General features: G+C 40.3%; 1 protein-coding gene and 2 long non-coding RNA genes across 4 annotated transcripts in view; 1 reads left to right on the forward strand and 2 right to left on the reverse strand.

Moving 5' to 3' along the window:
• The window catches only part of GABRA2 (gamma-aminobutyric acid type A receptor subunit alpha2), a 74,355-nt gene extending 62,388 nt beyond the window's left edge, over positions 1-11,967 (forward strand). The window contains exons 8-10 of one of the 2 annotated variants that reach the window (XM_081208965.1): positions 119-271; positions 6,595-6,797; positions 9,083-11,967. In XM_081208965.1, coding sequence (XP_081065091.1) covers positions 119-271; positions 6,595-6,797; positions 9,083-9,379 — 653 coding nt within the window. In that variant the 3' untranslated portion in view covers positions 9,380-11,967. The remainder of the gene's footprint in view (positions 1-118; positions 272-6,594; positions 6,798-9,082) is intronic. The other variant, XM_081208966.1, reaches the window with a different exon arrangement.
• Positions 9,719-15,680, reverse strand: LOC308595193. The gene is made up of 2 exons (XR_014011896.1): positions 14,232-15,680; positions 9,719-14,123 (listed from the first exon to the last, which is right to left on the reverse strand). It is a non-coding gene; the product is annotated as an uncharacterized lncRNA (long non-coding RNA).
• A 1,846-nt stretch (positions 15,681-17,526) lies between these two features.
• Positions 17,527-19,517, reverse strand: LOC308595204. The gene is made up of 2 exons (XR_014011912.1): positions 18,130-19,517; positions 17,527-18,087 (listed from the first exon to the last, which is right to left on the reverse strand). It is a non-coding gene; the product is annotated as an uncharacterized lncRNA (long non-coding RNA).
• Positions 19,518-22,768: the final 3,251 nt, after the last annotated feature.

Consider the following 22,768-nt stretch of genomic DNA (forward strand, 5'->3'; position numbering starts at 1 on the left):
GCAGTATGTTTGCCTTGTTAAAGCAGATGTCTTCAGCTTGTCATGAAAAATGGTTTATTGTGGAGGCAATTCATAATTATTTCTAGCGCTCCTCCTAATTTGATCCATTCATTTCTAGGTGAATACAAAGTAATGACAGCTCATTTTCATTTGAAGAGGAAGATCGGTTATTTTGTGATTCAGACCTACCTCCCTTGCATCATGACAGTCATCCTGTCCCAGGTGTCATTCTGGCTGAACAGAGAATCTGTCCCGGCAAGGACGGTCTTTGGTGCGTATTGTGATGGACACCTGGATGTTGTGTTAGTTAGCATTGAAGGCAGCTCAGCATTTCAGGTGCCAGCTACAGCACATTTAGTTCATCTATCTTTTCATTCTTTTCTTTTAAGAATGCATTCTCTTTTGTGATTGAAGTTCATTATGCAGTGTGACAAACTGTGGCTATTTGTCACTAATACTACTTTCAGGTACAGGCCACAGAGCTCCAGGGAGTTGGAAGGGGAATTAACATATGAAAGCGAAGCATGTAAAGTCAATATTCTGCTGGCATTGGAATGCGGGAGGAAAAAATGTGCCTGGTTTTAGGAAAGTTCTGATGGTAAATGTTTTCAAGTCCAGCTTTCTCTCTTGAATTCTGGTCTGCCATTTTTATACCATGCAAGTAGAGACCACAGCCCATATCAGGAGTGCTCCTGTGCCCAAAGGAAGCTCAGCGCTTTAGTTCAACATGGAACTTGTCATACAACTTTGAGATTGGGATGACTCCATGTCAGAGTCTGGGTACCAGCAAGGGGCATTTCTCAATCATGTTCCTGTTGTAAAAGAGGAGAAAGCTCTGGCAGATGTTTGGGTTGCTATTATTATGTGTACAAAGTGATGACCTACCACCCCGTGTGCCCCTGCCTCCAGCCAAAATCCCATTAGAACGATACCACATCATGACTTGCTTTTCCTCCAGGGGCATTAGTAGGGTGCAATGACAGCTGCCAACCAGCTGCCACCGAAAGGAGTTTCATCACTACTAATGAAGAGGAAAAGTTGAGGAAGCTGCTGCCAATGGCAACCTCTTCTAAACTGAACCCATATCACTTTTTCCCACGCAGCCCAGTTTTAAGAACTCGTTTTTTGCGCCTTTCATTCCAGTCATATCCCTTCATTACATTTTTCTTTCTTTCAACATACACCACTCCCATTTTGGCAAACATCACACACATACATACACACACACACACAGAGAGAGAGAGAGAGAGAGAGAGAGAGAGAGAGAGAGAGAGAGATTTCAGGGCTTATAGGGATTTTCAGTACCAGCAATCCAACCTTCCCATGGGATGGATGGAGGGGAATACAGTTTCAGCGTAGTGAAAACCCCATGCAGAGGCAAGTGGAGGCTGTACAGTGGTACCTCGGGTTACATACGCTTCACGTTACATACGCTTCAGGTTACAGACTCCGCTAACCCAGAAATAGTGCTTCAGGTTAAGAACTTTGCTTCAGGATAAGAACAGAAATCGTGCTCCGGCGGCGCGGCAGCAGCAGGAGGCCCCATTAGCTAAAGTGGTGCTTCAGGTTAAGAACAGTTTCAGGTTAAGAACGGACCTCTGGAACGAATTAAGTACTTAACCCGAGGTACCACTGTATGTCTGATCTGCATTCTTTTTGCTTGCCTAAACATTCCTCAGCTGTTCTGACTTGAAACGTAACCTCAATATCTTCCTTGAATCCCACTTGAGTTAAAGTTACAGTGGAGAAACGTAAGTTGTGCCTCATTTGTGTGTTTGCCTGAGGCAGGCAGGGGAAAACCCTGGTAGCTTCTCTATGCTAGCACTGGGTTAGGAATACATCCGAGCACAATTATCAAAAGAGCAGTTGCATGGGGACCATTCTCAAACCCAATAGCAGATGTGCTTGCAGTATAGTGGGTGTGGTGATCACACAGGGTCCCCGGACATTTGACGGTCTATTGACCCTGTGCCACCACTGTAATTGCTTTCTTCGCTACCACCAACCCGTTTCTCACAGGTACACATGGAGTCCAGACAGTTGTTAACATTAACAAATAATCAAGTTTATTTTTATAAGCATGAAAAAGCTTATGGTTTCAGTTAATTTTTCTTGGCAGTTTCTTAATCTTAGTTTCTTTACTGACCCAATGTTCCTAACAACTTCAAACAACTATCTGACTTCACCTAACAGTTCCTCTCACTCTCTCACAACACAACTCAACCAACCAACCAACCAACCCACAGACTATTCCTCCCTCTTCCTTCTCCAACTCCCAACTCTCCACTGACTTTCACACAACTCCAACTCTCACTCTAACTCCTCCCATCAGTTTCCACTGGCCAATCACGTCACACTCATTTAACCCTTTCCTTATGACCCACCTAGGAGGCAAACGCCACAGTGGGGTATGAGCCAAATGTGGAATATTACAACTGTGCTTTTCCATGAAAAGTTTCTTCTTCTTCTGCATTATGCACATGAGCGAGCTTGCTTTTTATATTGGAACACACCCTGAAGCAGCCTAAAAAGAAACTATTTTTAAAAACTGAGATGCTGAGTATTTCTTGTCTGAGATCTACTCTGTCCCCCTGCTCTCTATTTCACTTTGCTCACATAATGTACTTATAAGCAGTAGGTTGCATTTAAAGACTTGGGATAATGAGGCAGTTTTAATAATCACGCTCTCCAGTTCCTTTCATTTATGACATCTGTTTAATGTGGTTGACCTAAAGTGTCCATGGTGAATTACGACCAAATAATTTGTTGTCTTTGCCTTGCTTCAAATTAGCCTGTGTAAAAAGTTGCAGTGCTGCTAATTGGATAAATCTTGACTATGTTCTTCATAGAAGATGCATTTGAAAAGCATTTGATTGTGCCTTCAGGGACTAGGCATAAAGCTGGCACAAAATTGTTTGGTTCAAGATTCCAATCTGTTTTTATTTCTTAAGGTATCTGTGCCATTTGTGTTTTTTCAGGAATGCAAGTCAATGACTCTACGCTGCTAATTAAATGCCAACTATTTTTTAAAAAAGAAAACTTGCAAAATACAGACACATTAAATACACTGGATATTAAAAAAGCATACAAAGGATATCTAAGTCAAAACCTTCACCACCTTTGTTAGTACACAAAGTAGTTTTTCAGGTATAGCATCTAAAGTCCTGGCCTCATATGCTGAATATTGACTTGTATAAAGAGCAGGTACAATTTACCCCATGACATGCCAGAGGGAGCTTATCATAATCTGTTTTGGGTTCAACAATAGAATAGTTTCCTTTCCAAATTGGTATTTGGGAAGCACAAGTCCAAATTTACCTTTTGTGCATAGAATAGTTTGCATGCCATTGGTCAATCCTGACCAAAATGTTCTTTCAAAGAGTAGGCTTTGACTTAAAGGTAAAGGGACCCCTGACCATTAGGTCCAGTCATGGCCGACTTGGGTTGCGGCACTCATCTCGCTTTATTGGCCGAGGGAGCCGGCGTACAGCTTCCAGGTCATGTGGCCAGCATGACTAAGCCGCTTCTGGCGAACCACAGCAGCACACGGAAACGCTGTTTACCTTCCCGCTGGAGCAGTACCTATTTATCTACTTGCACTGGCGTGCTTTCGAACTGCTAGGTTGGCAGGAGCAGGGACCGAGCATCGGGAGCTCACCCCGTTGCGGGGATTCGAACCGCCAACCTTCTGATCAGCAAGTCCTAGGCTCTGTGGTTTAACCCACAGTGCCACCCGCGTCCCTAGGCTTTGACTTAGATCACAAATATTTCAATTTTAGAGGTCAAGTGCATGAACAGGAATTTATAACCCAATTGCACAATTTTGTTAGCATTGAGAAATCTATTAAAAAATATGAGGACCAAATACAGTGGTGCCCCGCAAGACGAATGCCTCGCAAGATGAAAAACTCGCTAGACGAAAGAGTTTTCCGTTTTTTGAGTCGTTCCGCAAGACGAATTGAATTTCCCTATGGGCTTGCTTCGCAAGACGAAATGTCTTGCGAGTTCTTGCGAGTTTGTTTACTTTTTCTTAAAGCCGCTAAGCCGTTAATAGCCGCTAAGCCGCTAAGCCGTTAATAGCCGCTAAGCCGCTAAGCCGCTAATAGCCGTGCTTCGCAAGACGAAAAAAATGCAAGGCGAAGAGACTCGCGGAACGGATTAATTTCGTCTTGCGAGGCACCACTGTAGTGACTACTACTGCTGCTACTTTTTCTTTGCCCTTCAGTTGAAAACTAGAGTTGTTAGAAATGTTAACAGGATCCCCAAGTTGCTTAGAAATAATACTCAGATAGATATGGAGACATGTTATAAAATTCACTGAATCAATCTGTGTGTGAGTGTGTGTGTGTGTGTGTTTGTAGTGGTATACATATATTTTGTGGTAAGAGCTTTTTTCTAAAAGATTGCCATCTCTGTGATACAATAGAGGTTTTTTTGTTTTTGTACTAATTATGCCTGCTTCCTCAGCATTGCTAATTTTCGTACAAAGGCAGGTCAGACAGTAAGCCACAGGCAAATCATCTTTGCATAGTTCTCTGTCCTGGGGGAAGACAGATAATGTGGAGAGTTTCTTATTCTAATTAAACTTAATCAAAGTATGTTATATTTGAATGAAAAAATCACAGCTAAAAATGGAAAGAGTATTAAATATTGGACTTCTGCTGTTTTCAGATTACTATCTTTGTCATTTGGAGGAGACTAGACTCTTGGCATCAAGTAATTTATTTAATGATGCTCTCAAACCCTGCCAGAAAACTACCTCACAAGTTTCAGTTTATGGACAAACTACGCATAACAGATGCAGACTCATTTGTTGAAGCTCTAGTCTTCCTCCCCAAATACATATAAAGCAATTACAAATTTTAGACAAAAGGTATGGGGTTGGCTTACAACAGAAAGATCCCAAGAACAAAAAAGAATTAGAATTGTTTATATAAATATGATGGGGGGGGGAATGCCACCTCAATTTACAAATAGCAGATACCTGCAATCTAACAAATAAATCTGCGTGTTCTTCTCTTGAGCTTTCATTACACTAGTGGGGAAGCTCTGGTGCTAATAAGGCATGACAGGCCTCTCCATTTGGCCTGCAAGGCCTTTGGGGCAAGCCACGGCCACCTGCCCATCACCTGATGTCATATGGCAGGCATCCCCAAACTCCACCCTCCAGCTGTTTTGGGACTACAACTCCCATCATCCCTAGCTAAAAGGACCAGTGGTCAGGGATGATGGGAACTGTAGTTCCAAAACAGTTGGAGGGCTGAGTTTGGGGATGCCTGTCATATGGTGTCAAACATGGGATTGGTAAAGCTGCAGTTTCAAAGGTATACTTGGGAATGCAATCTAAACCTTAGAATCTGCTCCTAATAGCACCACAATAGACCCATGGCTGCCAAGGAAATATTGGGAATGTGTGACTGCTTATTTGCGCCTATGCATTTAATTCAATATTGTTTGAATTTGGTGCTTTGCCCTGTTTTACCCTTTTCAGCATGGAAAGGAACTGAATTCATAGAGCACTGAATTCAAGCCACTGTGTATTGGCACTTCAAATAATGTATTGGATATGGTCAGAGGGGTAACTCCTGATATCTCAAACAACCCCTGAAAAATAGTAAATAATTGACTTGTGCTCACCCCCCCACCGCCCCCCACCCCCACCTTGTTTGTAGTTCTTGTGAAACATGTCAAGGCGAAACCTACTCATCTGCCTTTTCATTTTGCCAGATATATGTGAAGCTCATTCATTTTCCTGCAGGAGAGAAGCAGAAGTTTCCACTTCACATGTTATACAAAGGGAAGACAGTGTGAATTGCATATTGTCTGTTGGTGCTATTTTGTCACATTATTGCTACCCTAAAAAGCAATGGGTGGTATCCAACCAAACAAGGGTGCTTAGCAGTGCAGTGGAATTTCCTTATCCTCTCTTATACCCACACTGCACTGCGGAACCTGTAAATCTCTTCTGAAGTATTCCCCAACCCTCTGGGGCAGATTTCCTCAGGGTGCAGAAAGAGGAAAGGGATTCCACTGCACAGCCAAAAGTCCTTGTATAAGTGGAACCGTTTAGTTGGCTACCACCCAATGTATCTGCACAAAGATACAGTGGTACCTCGGGTTACATACGCTTCAGGTTACAGACTCTGCTAACCCAGAAATAGTACCTCGGATTAAGAACTTTGCTTCAGGATGAGAACAGAAATTGTGCTCTGGCAGCACGACAGCAGCAGCAGGCCCCATTAGCTAAAGTGGTGCTTCAGGTTAAGAACAGTTTCAGGTTAAGTACGGACCTCCGGAACGAATTAAGTACTTAACCCGAGGTACCACTGTAGTATCAAGTTTTGTGCATATAATCTTGCATACTTTCTTAGTCACAATGTGCATCTTAACTGTGACTTCTGTAGAGCTTTATCTCTCTCCACTGAATTCTGGATCAAGCCCCCATAGTGTTGTTATCAGCTGCAATCAGCAGCTTTACACTAATCATTTGTAATCACTAGTTTTTGCTCCTGATGATAAATATTCTTCTTCTTTTTTTAAAACCATTCTGAATTACTCTGACCAACACTTTATTTTCCTCCGTTTTCTCCCCAGGAGTCACAACTGTGCTAACAATGACAACTTTAAGCATCAGTGCTCGAAATTCACTGCCCAAAGTAGCCTATGCCACAGCTATGGACTGGTTTATTGCTGTTTGTTATGCATTTGTATTCTCTGCCTTGATAGAATTTGCCACTGTAAATTACTTCACAAAAAGAGGATGGGCGTGGGATGGGAAAAGCGTAGTCAACGATAAGGTGAGTGATAAAGAAACGTGCTTAAAGTTCCTTCCAATTCTAAGAAATCAATTTAGTAGCATCTACAGCTGATAGCTTTCTATTACTGAAAAATAATGGAAGTCTTAAAACCAATATAAAGGCAGAGCAGATTGACGCAGGAGAGGAAAGGAAAAGAAGCTGGCAGTTTGAGCACACACTTCAGCAGAAATTAAATTGTACATATGGAGTCTCCTCCATCTGCTTCATCTTGGAGAAACAAATATTGTCCCAAGGCTGCCTACAAATTAAACAATAGCCCATTTATGCCTGTTAAATATCCAAAATAATCTTAGGCAGCATTTCATTATCTTCGTCAGTTTGTTGCACGAAAATGAATGAGGCCAAAGCTACTTTCCTATGATGAACCTTAATCAGGATTAATGAAACCCAACACCTCATCTTTCAGTCCTACATTTATGCTGTTATGTGAGAAACCTGGTACTTGCTGTTTTAGCTTAAACACTTCTCTGGTGTGTTTGGTTCTTTTTTATAAAAATAAATAAAAATAAATGTTATTTCTGAAAACTGCACCGAGAGAGGTTTTTGCAGAAAAGCTGCATAAAAATATCAAAATAATTAGTTCACATTGGAGCTAGTTTCAAACCAGTTAGTGGGAGAAAGTCAGCAATTTTACTCTTATTTTACTCCATTTTAATCTTCAAAACTGCATTAAACCCTACTTAAGAGCCCTGTTCCAGCTCCCCATTTGGAACTTTTCACTTCACCACAGAAGATAGGGATCTTCTTCATGGGGGCTATTTTTCCCTGAGCGACGCAAATAAATTACATATTTATTATAGTTGTTTACCATACTTCTCCCAAGAAGCTAGGGCAATATAATGTGAATATTCTGTGGGGCAGAAGATAGGGACCTATAGTCATCCTTTTCTTCAACTCTCAGAGCTGAAGGCAGGACTTTGCCCAAGATGTTCTAATCACCAGACCAACCAGGTAAAGGGTGTGTGTGTGTTTTGTTGTTGTTGTTGTTTTGCCAACTTGTTGCTCAACCTGCTAGTTTGCTACATACATGTCTCATGTGAAAGTAGAATTTACGTGTAGATTAAATTTGCAGGCTTAAGGAATCCGATTGTACTGAACATCAGAGACGTTCTAAGATTAGGAACATCACAAAGGTCTTCTGGGTATGTCCCATAATACCCATGGGTCACAAAAGATGGAAATTAGAAATCTTCATTGGATATTTTGGAAGATGTATTAGCATTTAAAACAGCAACTCAACTGTTAGAGACAATAGATATTTTTTATTGGGGATGGTTCCTCCCCCCCAGTCCTATATAGCCTTATGTTTGAGCATAAGCATTAGCTCACAAAAATCTTTTTTTGGGGGGGAGATTCTGAAGTTTCCAAAGGAACACTGGAACATTATGAGAACATATGTTATTGACTGTGCAGTCAGATTCCTTGCAACATCTGTCTCCCTCCTAAGCCTATTAGGATTTTGCATCACTTATACAAGGCATCATTTTCTATTCTGTCCTGTATTTGTCAGTGGCAACTTGCCGAATTACTCAATTGATTCTGTTGATGTGTATTATTTGTGTGTTGGGGAGAAGAGAAAGATTGGAAAGATTACCAAGAGGCTTGCTGAATCTAGGTACACATTGCAGCCGATGTGGGAATTGCACATGCTCCACATTATTAGAGCAAATACCTGAGATTATAGAGTTGCTATGTATCAACAAGACCTGAAGGTATGCTAAGGTAGTCTAAGAAGGCAGGTGAAATTTGGATGTATCCCCACTCAGCTATACATTTGCACAGAGGAAAGAGAAAGCCTGGTCACCATAATTCCAGTTTCCGCAAAACCTACTTTCATGTATGCATTGGGCGAGATTTTCAGAGGAAAACAACTACCAGACTTTAGAAGACATCTGAAGACGGCCCTGTTTAGAGAAGCTTTTAATGTTTAATAGATTATTGTATTTCAATATTCTGTTGGAAGCCGCCCAGAGTGGCTGGGGAAACCCAGCCAGATGGGCGGGATATAAATAAATTATTATTATTATTATTATTATTATTATTATTATTATTATTATTATTATTATTATTATTATTATTATTATTATGTGTGCCTGTGCTATGCTGCAGTGTATACATGCCCCTGATAAGGAGCTTACAGTATTTCATACACCCAGGGGGAGGGGGAGGACTCAAGCAAGGGTAAGTAAAACTACTAGCCACCATTGTGACATAATGCAAGTACCATGATTGGGTAATCAAATGCCATTTTTGTTTCCCCTCAGAAAAAAGAAAAGGCATCGGTTATTAAGAAAAACAACGCCTATGCAGTGGCAGTTGCCAATTATGCACCAAATATCACAAAGGACTCTGTTCTCCCGACAATCTCCAAGAGCGCTACCACAACAGAACCCAACAAAGCCAAGCCGGAAGCCAAGCCACAGGAAGCAAAGAAAACCTTCAACAGTGTTAGTAAAATCGACAGGATGTCGAGAATAGTTTTTCCAGTCTTATTTGGTACTTTCAACCTAGTTTACTGGGCAACATATCTAAACAGGGAACCTGTCTTACATGGGTTTTAGGAGCAAACCTTAACTTTATGCTGAGGGCGTATAACATCATTATAATCAGATTGTTTTCCTATGTACAGTACGACTAATAACTGCTAACCCGTGAACCGAGATGTACAGAATGTATATAGGTATCATGTCCATTTATCTCCAAAGGAGGTGCACAGAGTTTATTCATGGGATCTGTAAACAGATGGCACCCATGGCAAATATAGCCCGCTCTCCTATCCGTGTGAGTTCTCCTAAACTGGTATTCAAATAATGCTGAATTATATCCATACAACCGCATATGGTCCTACATAACTATTTAGTAACACTATTTTTTTAATTTAAAGTTTAAGATATTTTTCTATAAAATGACTGATTCTACTTTAATGCAAAGAAACTATCATTTAAAAGAGAAGGTTTTTTTTATAAGAAGTAACCTTAATTTCTTACGGTAGCAGTGCCCATGTAAATATTACAGGTGTGTGGTGAGCTCAAGTATTCTCTTATTCGCAACCATTATGAATGCAAGATATATGTCAAGGCTATTGGAATGTCAGGGTTAAGCACCTCTTTACTTTTGAGTCAAGCGCTGAAGTTGCTGATTAACAGTTAGATCTGTGGTACGGTCAGCACTCTGCCCCTGAAGCAAAAGGATTGGGTGCTTGGGCAGGTCTCACAAGAGAAGAAAAGTTTCCAGCCTAGCCCCAAAGCTGGATTCACATCAATCATTGTAGCAAAAGTGTTTTTTTCTTTCTTTCTGTCCAGTGCTAAAGTGTTTTATCAAAGCAGTTGTGCAATGTGGGGGGAGGGATATCGGGGGCAAGGGAATTGATGCTGAGCCAACCTCTCCATGCCACACTGTGGTGGACGTTGACAACATACTTTTTAAAAAATAAAAAAGTGATGATACACCAAAGTAAACAACACAAACCTGCTTGCTCCTAGTGAAAAACATTGGCCAATATTCATTCAGTCCTTAATAGTTCTTCTAGCTGTTAACAGCTCCCTGATTTGAGCCCAAGAAGGGTGAGTCATATGGCTCTTTATCAATATGAAAAAAAAAAGAATCATATGAAAAAAACATGATTAGGGGCAGTGTTAATTAATAACAGTGACTTCATACATTATTTTCTTGGCTCATCACAGATGTTTTCTATGGTGAGCTTTACAGGCACTTCTTTACATAGCATTGCATGGGCTGTTTTGGCTCTGATATATTCAGGTAGATATAGAAAGAAAGGGATGCTTGTCTGGCAAGTGGTACAGAACAATCAAAGTAGGGTATTTCTTTTTTGCTGCAGTTGCACAGAGAAGCAGAACTTACTCCCAAATAAACATTCAGGGTCAGGGGTGTAAATAGTGCACAGTAAGGTGAGATCAGGTATTAGAGTTGTTGTTTTGTAATTCGTTGATATGCAGAAGGAGAGCTAGTCTCCTAAATAAATGGTAAACTCTGGTTCTTTCAGATGAGCAGTCCTAGGGCTGGTTCACATGTTACTACACTTGGTTGCTGTGCAGTTGACTACTTGCAGCTGAATGTACAAATGGAATCCATTGATTCAAAGCTTGCCCACCTACATGCAGAAGCTGTCTTCTGCTCATGGAGGGGCTGTTTGGCACTGTGCTCCGGAGCGTCGTATGAGAAAAGCAAAACTGGACCCAAATACGTTCTTCCATTTGTGCAAGCTCTTGTAGTAGCAGAAACTTGAAAGCTGCTATAAAACCTACCTGTTGATGGCACTAGGAAAATAACTGTGCAAACATTTGCAGGTTAACACAAGTGAGAGCTTATCTACATTTACCTTTCCTCCACTGCTGTTTGTTGCACTCAGCTTTAAAGAGGGGATTTATGCTCCGGGGCGGTGGAAAAGAGCTCTCAGACATGAAACTTTAAAGCATGGAACTGTCCCTGGAAAGGGCAGGGCAAAAGTTGTGTGGATAAGCCCCGGCTGTTTTAATTCTGCTTGTGGGTCTTTGGATTCGATCCGTTTGTTTGAGGCGATAGTGAGAAATGTTTTATAGCTGTGTTTTATATCGGCAGTGCCCGTGCATTCGCAAAGGCAAGTCATTCATCCAGATGTGCTCCCGCAAAAAAATCCAGGGACCCAGTACAGATGGGAACATGTTTTTGCAAATGGTTCAATTTGCTCTTTGAAATCTCACAAAGAGCAACATTCTGGATTCTTAGCTGTAGGTTTACAAGGTTACCTAGTAACATATTGCACATAGTAGCCATTCGCGAGACAATTTTAAGTATTAATCCCGTCTTGTGAATTGAAACTTTTATAAATTAAAGAAAAGAAGAAAAAGCCAAATGTCCAGAAAAAAAGCTTTCAGATACTCTTCAGGGTTTAAGCATATTGGTAATATAAAACTTCTGTGTACAACTTTTCTGAAGTACAGTTTCCATGAAATCTGCCTTAAAAGGTTAACTTCGTGTATCCATAGCAGCCACTGGAAACCGTTCTTTGGGATTTCGTTTTCATGAGGGGGTCCTCGTGATTAAAGATTATTGCTGCTTTTGTAAATTGCAAGCTTACACTTTGCTGGCATAAATTTACAATGACTTTATATATTAGAAATAATTTTGCTAAGAGGAGGTCTTTTTTTTTTAAGAAAAGAAAATCCAGTGCATCATCAATACTTAAATGCAAACGGAAACAAAACTGGAGCCTCTGTTTGCAAATTTTGTATAATATTTAATATTGATCCATTAACTATTTCTCATGAAACCTTTGCAAATATTCCTTATACCCCCCCCCGAAAAAGGCCCTGTAAATCATACTACCATAAATAATTGTGTACTGTATTTAGATTTTAATAATACATCTGGCCAGTCAAAGGTATTTTGATTCACGTACATATTAGCAGTTATTAGTTGACCTTAAAAAAAGATCCACCTTTCTGATGGTGTCTTTATAGTAGAAGCATATGTAGTCGTATAGTGTCATTTATTGCAGTTTTGTACAGTACTTGAGTATAGTGCATAACTAGATATTGCAAAGTTTAACAACACTGTTTAAATATTTCTAAAACAATTTTAAATTACCTTAAGAGGTGGAAACACACATGCACAAAATCAAACAATATTTCCATTTGCTGTTTTATTTTCTGTATTGTTTCATTTTCCTTTAACGTGGTTACGGTCTTTACTCTGCATGAGAAATACTGATGGCAAGGTCACAAATGCATTTTATTGGTTAGAACATTGAGGTAAAATAGATCTTCTGAGATTAATAGTTCCATCCTTTACATGTAAACTCAGAAGTAACCCCGCTGAGTTCAGCAGGACTTACTCCAAAGGTGACCATGTGTAGGGTTGCAGCCAAAATCAGGTAAGATACTTAACACAATGAGAATAGGTTGAAAGGATAGAACAGTACCTTCCCCATAATGTATACATTTGATCCCCTCTAATCAATTCATCCTCTTCAGTAACAGTAGTTGGGGAAAATGAGCACTTTATTTGAAACATTAAAATAGAAAAAAAAATCCTTATTTTCATACCTATTTATATATAACGTAGATCTGTGTAGTACAGAAATGTGTGATAAAGTTGTGCAAGGTTTGAAGGCAAGCAATAAAAAAAAAGTTATTCATGGTACAGTTATACATATCTTTAAAAAATGTTTTATTTGTAAAATATAAATATACCCTTTGATGCTACATTTTCCAGGTACAAATAAATATATAAATATGTACATATGTAAAGCACTTGTAAATACTAGTAATATAGACAATTTTATTCAATTTTATCTTTGATTTTGGCAAAGGGCTCTGACAGCATGACTTTAAAACAAGGCCCATCTTCATCAGTTCTTGTCCTGTTTAAACATTACATTCTTGGGAGAATTCTCAATCTGTATTAATATCAGGCATATACAAGCCCACTGTTGCTTGTCGGGGGAAGAAAATAACTACCATATTTTGTTGGCTGTGACACCTCTCTTTTGGGCTACCCAATTCAGATTTCATTCCAAGGGTGGACCAGGTGGTTAGAGACACGATTTACCCAAGTAATATGATAACAGTTCAGTTCATTTGTTGCTTTCTTCCCACTACAAAGAGCACAGGAGATCCAGAGTTTGTGGTCAGTGGGTTGTGAGAGCACCCAGGAACGTAATAATTGGAGCTTTGTTGCTGGTGTGCGGTGTGCAAACTCTTTTATTGCCAAACGCTATGTGCTTTCAATCTCTTTAATTACCATGGGAGCTGACAGCTCTCAGTACCGCATAGGACTGGGCCTTGAAATAAGGAGGCCAATGACTATATTTTACATCCTACATGTTTCATGTAATCGAGGTGGACAGCTGAGATGTTTTTCTCTTAAACAGTATAAAATCAGAACTTTGTCTTCTAGAAATTGGCAGAGGGATGAGTTTAGCATTGGTTACTCAGTAAGGCACACGTTCTTAAGGAACAGTGGACCCATAAAAAACCCTACAGAATCAAGTAGGTTTCTCCTGTTCTTCCTTTGGATCAGTGTTAATATACATGCAAAATGCAATTCCTATTTATGAATAACCATTCGTTTTGCAAATTCAGTCTGCACAAAGGGACCTATCTTCGCCCTGTTGCAGTTGTCAGAACTGTTGGAAACAGGCAGAAGTCAAAGCTAGGAATGTTGACTTAAACAGAACTATTTAATACAGTCTGTCATATGTCTGAACACTTAAGTATACAATCCTATGCACACTTAGCTGGAACTGTAAGCCCATTTGAACATCATGGAACTTATTTCCAAGAAAACATGCATAAAAAAATTGAGCTAAATGTGAATGTTTATGGCAAACATTTATTTTTATTTAAGGCATTCACACACTACCTATTCATTAGCATTTCTAAACAGGACACAGTATTTAAAAACAAACCAGACAGAGAATAAAACCATGAACATCCATCATTAAACAGAACATAAATTCAAATATCACATTTAAAAGCTTCCTGGAATAAGGAAGTCTTTGTCATACACCTAGAGTTCAGCAAGGTGAGGGTCCTCTCTAATTGTAAATTGGGAGGGAGTTGGGCCCACAACAATGAGTGCACAGCTTCTAGTAGTTACAAGCTGTGTGTCTGAGCCATGAAGGACCACCAACAGAGACTCTCCCCAAGATCCCTTGTGATTGGGCAGGGATATAAAGGATCATCTGGTCCTTAAGATATCCTGGACCCAAGTTGTTAAGGACCTTGTAAATTCGAGCCTGGAACCTGGCCTGGTAACACACGGGCAGCCAGTGCTGTAGTATGTCCCCATCAGTGGTAGTAGTTTACATCTACACTAATAATAATAATAAACACTATAGAATATTAGTAGATTCACTGCAAAGGCACAAACCATAGCTTTGCTTATACCCAGGGGTCAGCAAACTTTTTCAGCAGGGGGCCGGTCCACTGTCTCTCAGACCTTGTGGGGGGCCGGACTATGGGGGGGGGGGAATGAATGAATTCCTATGTCCCACAAATAACCCAGAGATGCATTTTAAATAAAAGGACACATTCTACTCATGTAAAAACACGCTGAGTCCCGGAACATCCACGGGATGGATTTAGAAGGCGATTGGGCCCCTCGGCCTTAGTTTGCCTACCCATGCTTATACCCATCCCATTCCTACTTAAATAGATGAGGCGGTAATTGTTACGTTGTTTTTAGCAAAAGCATACCTCACGGAAAAATTAATGCCTCCAAATCCAACAATAATACCCTGATTCTCAAGTTATGGGTAGCTGTAGTGGTGGCCCAGTGCTGGCTGCAACTACAGAGCTACAGCTATGTCCTGCACAGAGCAAATGATGTCAGTCTGTCCGGTGCTGATGCTTGTGAACTGTGACTGCATTCTAATAGGATATAGATGAGGACAGTTGCACTCATATGGATGGCACTGTGTCTAGCACTTTCTAAATGTATGTTAAGTAGTAATTTTGGTGGTTATATCACTGGCTCCTAGCTAATTAGTTCTCCCCTCCCTTTTCATACCTTTGCAGCCATTCTCAAAAGCAAGAGAAAGATTATAATGCTTTTGGGGGGGGTTGTGTGTGTGTGTGTGTGTGTTTTGAGAGAGAGAGAGTTGGAGATTGCATGATAGAACCATTCTTGCCTGTGGTATACTTCGTTTCATTTTGATCGCTATCGTCTCGATCAAACAAGTTTTTGCATATTTTCGAAACACCGAAAGAAACATGTGAACACAGATGATAGCAGGTGAATATGCACACTTAGTATGCAATGAAAGTAATATTAGTTCACCTTCAGGTGTGAGGAGTGGTGAATCTCCTATCATCTGCTTCTAGCCTTACTAACTTTCTGTGATAAAACTCTCTTCTATATCTGGCATAGGATCTAGCCTGCCTCCTAGTTTTTCATATGAACATGATTTTAACTATTTTCTACCCATTGTCATTATTTTCTGGTTATTATTTTAAAATGATTAGCGGTATCAATTTTAAGTGGCCTCTGTTTAATTGAGCATGAAATTCAAGTTATAAATGCACTCTTAAATAGACGTACTGTTTATTTTCCTTGGCAGCCTTTTATCTTCCCCCAATATTTAGCCTAAAGTTTCAACCCTAAACAGAAAAAAAATAAGTCTCCTAGATCAGGCATAGGCAAACTCGGCCCTCCGGATCTTTTGGGACTACAACTCCCATCATCCCTAGCTAACAGGACTAGTGGTCAGGGGTGATGGGAATTGTAGTCTCAAAACATCTGGAGGGACGAGTTTGCCTCTGCCTGCTCCTAGATCCAAAGGTTAGGGACTTTAGATGGGCAATATGTCGTAGTAGCAATGACCAGTCCCTCTGTGTTGTTGTCCATCATTAGTTAATCTTCTTGAATTTGTGCCTAGTAATCCAAAGAATTAATGCAATATGGGTGCTTGTATTGCTCTGATTTTGAGGCACACACAATGAGCTTATGGTGGTCTGTCTTTGCCACAGTAGCATTGATAGTTGTTGCAATGACTGCTAGGGCCCGTGTTTCCAAACCTGTGTCTGGTTTGCTAGGCTGGGCTTCCTGCACTGCTGAGGAATCCTATCAGCACAGCTGGATTGTGGGTCACACTCGATGCTAACATTTACAATTGGATACAAAATAATTCTGTATTGGCAATTGGATCAGTAGCATTGAGGCTCCAATGAAGGAATTAAGAATGACTTCAGTGGGAGCATTGCACTGCGTAGCACTAAGTCACAAAGACTATGGTAAGTGTTAGCAGGCAGTTGAAAATTTTATTAGCCACTTAGAAAGATAAGGAGCTGCCTTATGTTGAGTAATCAAAACCATTATTATCTACACAGACTTGGCAGAAGCTCTCCAGGGTTTCACCTTACCTGGAGTTGTCTGGGATTGAGCCTGGAACCTTAGAGGTGCTCTAACACTGAGCCATGACTCTGATCTCCTGTTTTATTTTCTGTTTTCAGAGGATTCCTTGTCCAGGTGCTTGGTGTCAATTCTTCTTGTGCAAACTGCACACTTTTAGACTGCATCCAAAAGGACAGTCTAGATATAAAGCCTTGTTTGTATGTGCAGGCCATCTTTGCTGCATCGGTACACAATTGTGAGTTGGATCAGAGTGTAAGTGAGGGGAGGGGAGAAGGAAAAACGTGAGAGTTTATCTAGGGAACCTTTAATGGCAGAATCTGAAAATGGAGGTGATCTAGGAGTTACAGGGAGCTAGGATAGTGTTCAGTAGATTGACCATCAAGGAAGAGACTGATTTGTGTGCTTTTCTGAGCACATAAAAAGAAGTACAATGTGGTCTTTGGGTTTATTTAGAGTAGATAGAAAGTGAACCTATTTTGTGTCTTGACTCATTATTCTTTAGCTTGGCACATAATTTAATTCCTTAATGCAATGTATGGTACATATTATAATTTTTGTTGGGTGCAATCTTTTTCTGATAACAGAAAGAGAAAGTGAAAATGCCGCAGCTGCTACAACTTTAGCTTGTTTGCAGTTAAGCTTTCTCCCCCGAAACTTCTATTTCATTTTTACCAGAACAAATATTAAGTCCAAATCTGGGAAAAAGAAGTCAAACTCATAAGACAAGATATACTAAAATTAAATAAAAAATCCTAATGTACCTGCTGCAATTTCAGAATTAGCAGACTCCTAAATTATCTCAGGTTGCATGAAATTTTGCCTTGTGCAGAGAGAATTTTAGTTATTATTTCAGGGGGGGGGGGGGAGCAAATGTTGTCCTGTCCAACACTTTAATAAAAACTGCTTAGTGGGTTTGTGGTGCTCCTCTGCTAGTTGTAAAAATGCAACCCCTTGCAACAATAGAATAGTGGCAGTTCTACTTGTTGAATTTTGCATCTGTGTTGAAAAGGTTGCCGGGAGGAATTGTTGGATGTGGTGGTACCTTTGGTGAGAACTTTGCATGGATTTAATTAGGTTCAACTATATTGATCAATAGCAAATGAAACTTAATTTAAATTTTAATAGCTGGTCAAAGGCTAGAGTTAGCAGTTCTTGATGCAAAGTAGTCTCTGTGTCTTCAACATCTGTATGGCAATTAAAATCTTGTCTGGAACAGCTGCTGCTGTGATGATTGCAGAATCCACTATTCTGAATCATAGTTCTGCAGCGATGCCATCAATTCAGGACTTTGGGGCTGACATCCAGTGTCCAACTCAGCAGAATGATTAGAAGGGCCTCAAAGAGCAGCAGGGCTGGTGAACCACATTTTGAAGTGACCCCCGTCAAGTCCAGAATCGAACATTGCCTAATTGCACTACACACACATACACACAGACACACAGACACACAGACACACACACACACACACACACACACACACACACCGTCTTCACATTGTTAAATGAGTACACCTAAATGTACAACTCAAAATATAAGGTGTTATTGTGGAAAATAAATATCTGAACATATGTGTTCTATATAGGTATGCTTGTTAGAGCAGAGACTGGCAACTGTCCCTGCTGAGTGTTCCCTGGGTGAGAGACCCAGGTTTATTACTGTGTTATGTATGAAATGGCCCTCTGGCTACACAGAGCACTCCCTCCAGAACACAACACTGCTATACTAAGGCAGTCGAAAACTGTGCTCTTTGTGATGGAAATGGGTAGTTGACATGATTCTGGACTGAGAGATTTAATGGCTATAGCTTTTATAAGAGAGTGAAGCAGGGTTAGTGTTTAATCTGAATTTGAGTGGGAAATTGTGAAATGCTTTAATGGGAGGAATGTCATGAATGAATAAATAAGGTCTTGTTTTCTTTTGCAGAAAAGTAAAATGAGTAGTTGCTGGCCTTCGATTGTTGTATGTTTACTTGAGAAAAGAAGAATGTACTTGAGAGAAACTGTTAATTGGAGTCCTCAGAAAAGGGCATCTACTTATTGAAACATGTAGAGCATTTTCTCTCAGAAGCCTTATAATAGCTGCAAACCAGACCACATTTACTTTAGAGTAATCCTGTTTAAAGAAATGGGGTTTTGCCATTGTAAGTGGCTTGTGGATCTGGACAATGTGTCTTCCATTGGAACACTATTCATTTGAAATTAATAATGTTCCAGTTTCTTACAATATCCTTTTGGTTCATTTATCTTATTTTTCCATACGTTGTTGACTCTAAACCCAGATATCTGATCAGCAGAAGATGATTTTACAACCGGATTTTTAAGAACCTGAGTCTAGGCAATTTTGAGTTATTGGAGCTAGCCAGGATTTAGGAAAGATGAAAATTAAAGTTGCTGTTGGCTAGAGTAAAATCCACAAGGAAAACTACTTCTTTGAATGATTTGCCACATCTGTGTGGGTAGACAAACCCAACTGTGCTATAAATGGTTGCTGATGGGGTTAGCTACCCACGTGTAGGTGAATCCATGCTAAAATCGTATTTTTTATAGAAAGAAGGGTCTATTTAACTAAATGGAATACTTATGAATAAATATGTACAGACTTGGTGTGAAAGTCTTGCTGGTTTCAGTGAAACTTAGGGCTGATTTACACATACACATGATCATTCTGCATCTGAGGTGTCATTTAAACAGTCCATTCAGACTGTGGGAAGCGCTTTTCCATGGAAACCCCTTACAGTGCTACTGTAATGTTTAAAGGCCTACAAGGTTATGGAAATGGCCAGATATGTTCGTCTTTCTTATGGAATTAGAACTCTGCCAAAAAATCAGTGATCCTTGTAACTTTAAAAGATTGATGTGCACCATAGCTTGATTTAGTACTTCTGAAAAGTGTTACGAAATGTGTTTTTGAAAATATGCAAGATGGCTTGTTATTATTTATTAAATTTGTGTACTGCTCTTCATCCGAAGATCACAGGGCAGTTCCTGGTGCACTTATAATAAGCTCTGTAACTTGGTTTTTTTTAATCATACACCTTAAATGTTAATTGTTGCATAATGTCACACCATTCTGTTGGCCTGCAACTCATGTAACTTGTGTTCAAGGTGCTCAGGATTGCACTAAATTCAGGTTTTTGTAATAAATAGTTTTTAAACATATTTGGCCTAGAGGAGCTCTAGCGCAGGCATAGGCAAACGCGGCCCTCCAGATGTTTTGGGACTACAACTCCCATGATCCCTAGCTAACAGGACCAGTGGTCAGGGATGATGGGAATTGTAGTCTCAAAACATCTGGAGGGCCAAGTTTGCCTATGCCTGATCTAGCTTGATAGAGTTCTTTATCATAACTGTTTAAATTAACACAGAATTAGAGAAGAAATTGTTTGTTTTTGGCAATTCTATCTCAGATTAGTTGTATCTAGCAGTCATGGGTTTACAGTATTTAGCTTTCAGCACAGAATGCAACATGGAATTTATTTATTCATCAAAAGATACATGTATAGATATATGCTCTGGGGGTAAAAAAGCCAACTGCTAAGGAAAACAAGGGAAAGTTTGATGGGACTTCTGTTCAGCACTGAATAGTAATTCATTTGGCTTCATCAAAACCAAGGTGTGTGATGTGGATAAAGCGGCTTCTCTAGGCCAAACAAATGATCAAACATACCTTAAAAAGTTGGCAACTTTTGACCCACCAAGCCAAATGCAATCCACTAGCCATGCATTTTTGGCCTGCCAGATGTGTGTGACAAGCCCACTTTTTCTGTGTCCCTTGCTGACAGCAAATACAGATTCACTGAACCACTGGTAGGACTCTGTAAAACATGCCTAGCTGGTGGACTGTTTGCCTTGGTGAGATCGAAAGTTGAGCAAGCCTCGTTTATAGCCAGCTTGTTTTCAAATGCCATCTGAGTTACATAGGACCCAAGCTGTTTGGGGTCAAAGCCAGCACTTTGAATTTGGCTGGGGGATAAATTGGAAAGCGGAGAAGATGGTGCAATCTAGGAGTTACTGGCTCCATATAATGCACCCTAGTTAGTGATCTAGTAGCTCCCGTGAGCTGAGCACACTTAAAAGGCAGAGCCATGTAGAGTGCATTGCTGTGATCCAGTAGATAACTGTCCCATGTGTGATAATGACAAGGCCTGACTTTTCCAGAAAATGTTGCCACTAAGGCACTACCCTAATCTAGGGGAAAGTACTCACATTCATAGCCACTATGACCAGGGCATCCAGGGGCAGTGTTGGGTCCAGGGACACTCCTAATACGTGACCCTGATGAGACTTTTTTGATGAGTGAAAAAGGAGCATCAGTGGTGAATTGTTTGCTTTTCTAAAGAAACACACACACACACACAAACACACACAAATTAAACACTTGCACAATAAAAAAAATCTGCATGATAAATGTAGTCTATGTAATTTTGAACATCAGTGTCATTAAAAAAAATCTCTGGATGGCAGTTCACTTTTAAGTGTTCTATAGTTAAGGAGAAAACAAAAAAACAAAAACAAAGTGGGATTATAATATTCTGTAATTTGTGACCTTGTTTAGCTGGGGGGAAAGTTATTGCTTTCATGAAAAATGTAAAAGAAATAACTTGACCAATGTTTGAATGTGTCACTCTGCTTGCTGTTAAAAGAATATTTATTAACCCCCACACAGAATATTGCTAAATATTATCTTTTTCGTACTTATTAAAATAATTTAAATAGACTGTATTTGTTTTGTTTTGGCTCTGACGGCATACCTCTCCACATCTCTGTGTGTTCTGTAAAACGGGAAGAATGGAAGCACTACAATGAAAGGTATTCACATAAAAGAAAAAAAATCCTCTGTGTTCTGTTGTACTATTTTGTGTGGCAGGGGTATCATGGACACCGCCTCCTGCGTCCAGTGAGAGGCGGATAAATAACACCCAGGACATGGGGGTGGGTGAAAACAAGCCAGCACTTTTGCACTTTGGAAAGCAGGGTTGCCATGGCATTGGGTCAGGTTTTGTTAGCCCCTAAGACTTCTGATCTAAAGCCCAATGCACCACAGGTGGTGCTGTGGTCTAAACCACTGAGCCTAGGGCTTGTTGATCAGAAGGTCGGCGGTTCAAATCCCTATGACGGGGTGAGCTCCCGTTGCTCGGTCCCAGCTCCTGCCAACCTAGCAGTTCGAAAACATGCCAGTGCAAGTAGATAAATAGGTACCGCTCCAGCAGGAAGGTAAACGGCGTTTCCATGCGCTGCTCTGGTTTCGGTGTTCCATTGCACCAGAAGTGGCTTAGTCATGCTGGCCACATGACCTGGAAAAACTGTCTGCGGACAAATGCCGGCTCCCTCGGCCAGTAAAGCGAGGTGAGCGCCACAACCCCTGAGTCGTCTGCGACTGGACTTAACTGTCAAGTGTCCTTTACCTTTTAAGACTTCTGATCTAAAGCCCAGTACACCATCCCAGCTTGCCTTCTGGAGAATGCAGTGGCAGTTCACCAACACAGAAGGACCTCTGTGCCACATGACTGGAATGCAGCTGGTAACCTGAGATGAGTGATGCCAGGCCAATCCCATCCAAACTTGGGCCAGGAGCTGGTATTCCTTCTCAATGCCCCCCCACAAGGCACCCCATATTGTTTCTCTACCCAGTGCCATTTTCACCAAAATTTTGGCAGATGGCCATAAGTAGAACATCTTGCAATCATGTGTTACCCACCCCACCAAGAGACAGGAAAAAACCTCTCAACCATTGCAATTTTCTTTCTTACTTTCTTTCTTTCTTTCTTTCTTTCTTTCTTTCCTTCCTTCCTTCCTTCCTTCCTTCCTTCCTTCCTTCCTTCCTTCCTTCCTTCCTTTCTTTCTTTCTTTCTTTCTTTTTGTTAAATGCTTTTTATTAACTTATTATTACAGCACACACACACACGGCACTTAGAAAACAAACTACAAAAGCAAACACAAAATAAATTATAAATATATATCCATAAATCCGCAAGTATCTGCACACGGACTTATGTTATCCAATCGTTAGTTCTTATTCTATTTTAATAGACTTCCTTCCTCCTCAACACGGGTCTGATTTTAAACTTGATAAACTGTTTCTTTCTCATTTCGTCT

The sequence above is a fragment of the Podarcis bocagei genome, assembly GCF_964188305.1.
Source record: "Podarcis bocagei genome assembly, chromosome: 9".
NCBI classification, from domain to species: domain Eukaryota; kingdom Metazoa; phylum Chordata; class Lepidosauria; order Squamata; family Lacertidae; genus Podarcis; species Podarcis bocagei.